The sequence below is a fragment of the Sinocyclocheilus anshuiensis genome, unplaced genomic scaffold (assembly GCF_001515605.1).
Source record: "Sinocyclocheilus anshuiensis isolate Anshui unplaced genomic scaffold, SAMN03320099.WGS_v1.1 scaffold24126, whole genome shotgun sequence".
In the NCBI taxonomy this organism is placed as follows: Eukaryota; Metazoa; Chordata; class Actinopteri; order Cypriniformes; family Cyprinidae; genus Sinocyclocheilus; species Sinocyclocheilus anshuiensis.
Window position 1 is genome coordinate 1 of NW_015559890.1, and position 840 is coordinate 840.

General features: G+C 44.5%; 1 protein-coding gene across 1 annotated transcript; it reads left to right on the forward strand.

Moving 5' to 3' along the window:
- The first annotated feature begins 332 nt into the window (after positions 1–332).
- Positions 333–789, forward strand: LOC107681642 (histone H3.3-like). The gene is made up of 2 exons (XM_016477958.1): positions 333–496; positions 568–789. Exons 1-2 carry the CDS (start codon positions 369–371, stop codon positions 767–769), a joined length of 330 nt encoding a protein of 109 aa, XP_016333444.1. The 5' UTR covers positions 333–368; the 3' UTR covers positions 770–789.
- Positions 790–840: the final 51 nt, after the last annotated feature.

The window sequence follows — 840 nt, forward strand, 5'->3', positions numbered from 1 at the left end:
ATATATAAAACACAAAAATATTATTAAAATAGTATATTTATTTGAATAAATGAATTAACAGAACAGTGAGTAGAAAAACACAGTGATGTATTGTTATATTTTGCAAATAACATTTTTACAGATATTTATAATAAAAAAAAATCACAGTATTAATTGGGTCTACATACATAAAAATATATAGCTGCATTTTAAATGTTAGTATGAGGTCTGTGGCAGACTGAAAGAGTACAGTGTGAATGTGTGAACAGTACAGTATTTTCTGTGCGTGTGTGTAATATTGTGTGTGTTGTGTTTGAGGTGATTGTGTGTCAGAATGGCCCGTACGAAGCAGACCGCCCGTAAATCCACGGGAGGAATTGTGTGTCAGAATGGCCCGTACGAAGCAGACCGCCCGTAAATCCACCGGAGGAAAAGCTCCTCGTAAGCAGCTGGCGACTAAAGCGGCTCGTAAGAGTGCGCCCTCTACTGGAGGAGTCAAGAAGCCGCATCGCTACAGGTACTGAGCCGCGAGTCGTGTTTGGTCTGGAGCCGCGGGACGAGCGCTGACGGCTCTGTGTGTGTCTGTAGGCCCGGGACCGTGGCTCTGCGTGAGATCCGCCGCTACCAGAAGTCCACCGAGCTGCTGATCCGCAAGCTTCCCTTCCAGCGTCTGGTGCGTGAGATCGCTCAGGACTTCAAGACCGACCTGCGCTTCCAGAGCGCCGCCATCGGAGCGCTGCAGGTCAGTCCTGCTCAGGGTTATTATAGTAAACCATTAAACTGCGTTTAGTTGATCAAAAATACTGTAAAACCAGGGAAATATTATTACAATTTAAAACAGCTGTTTTCTATGTGAATATC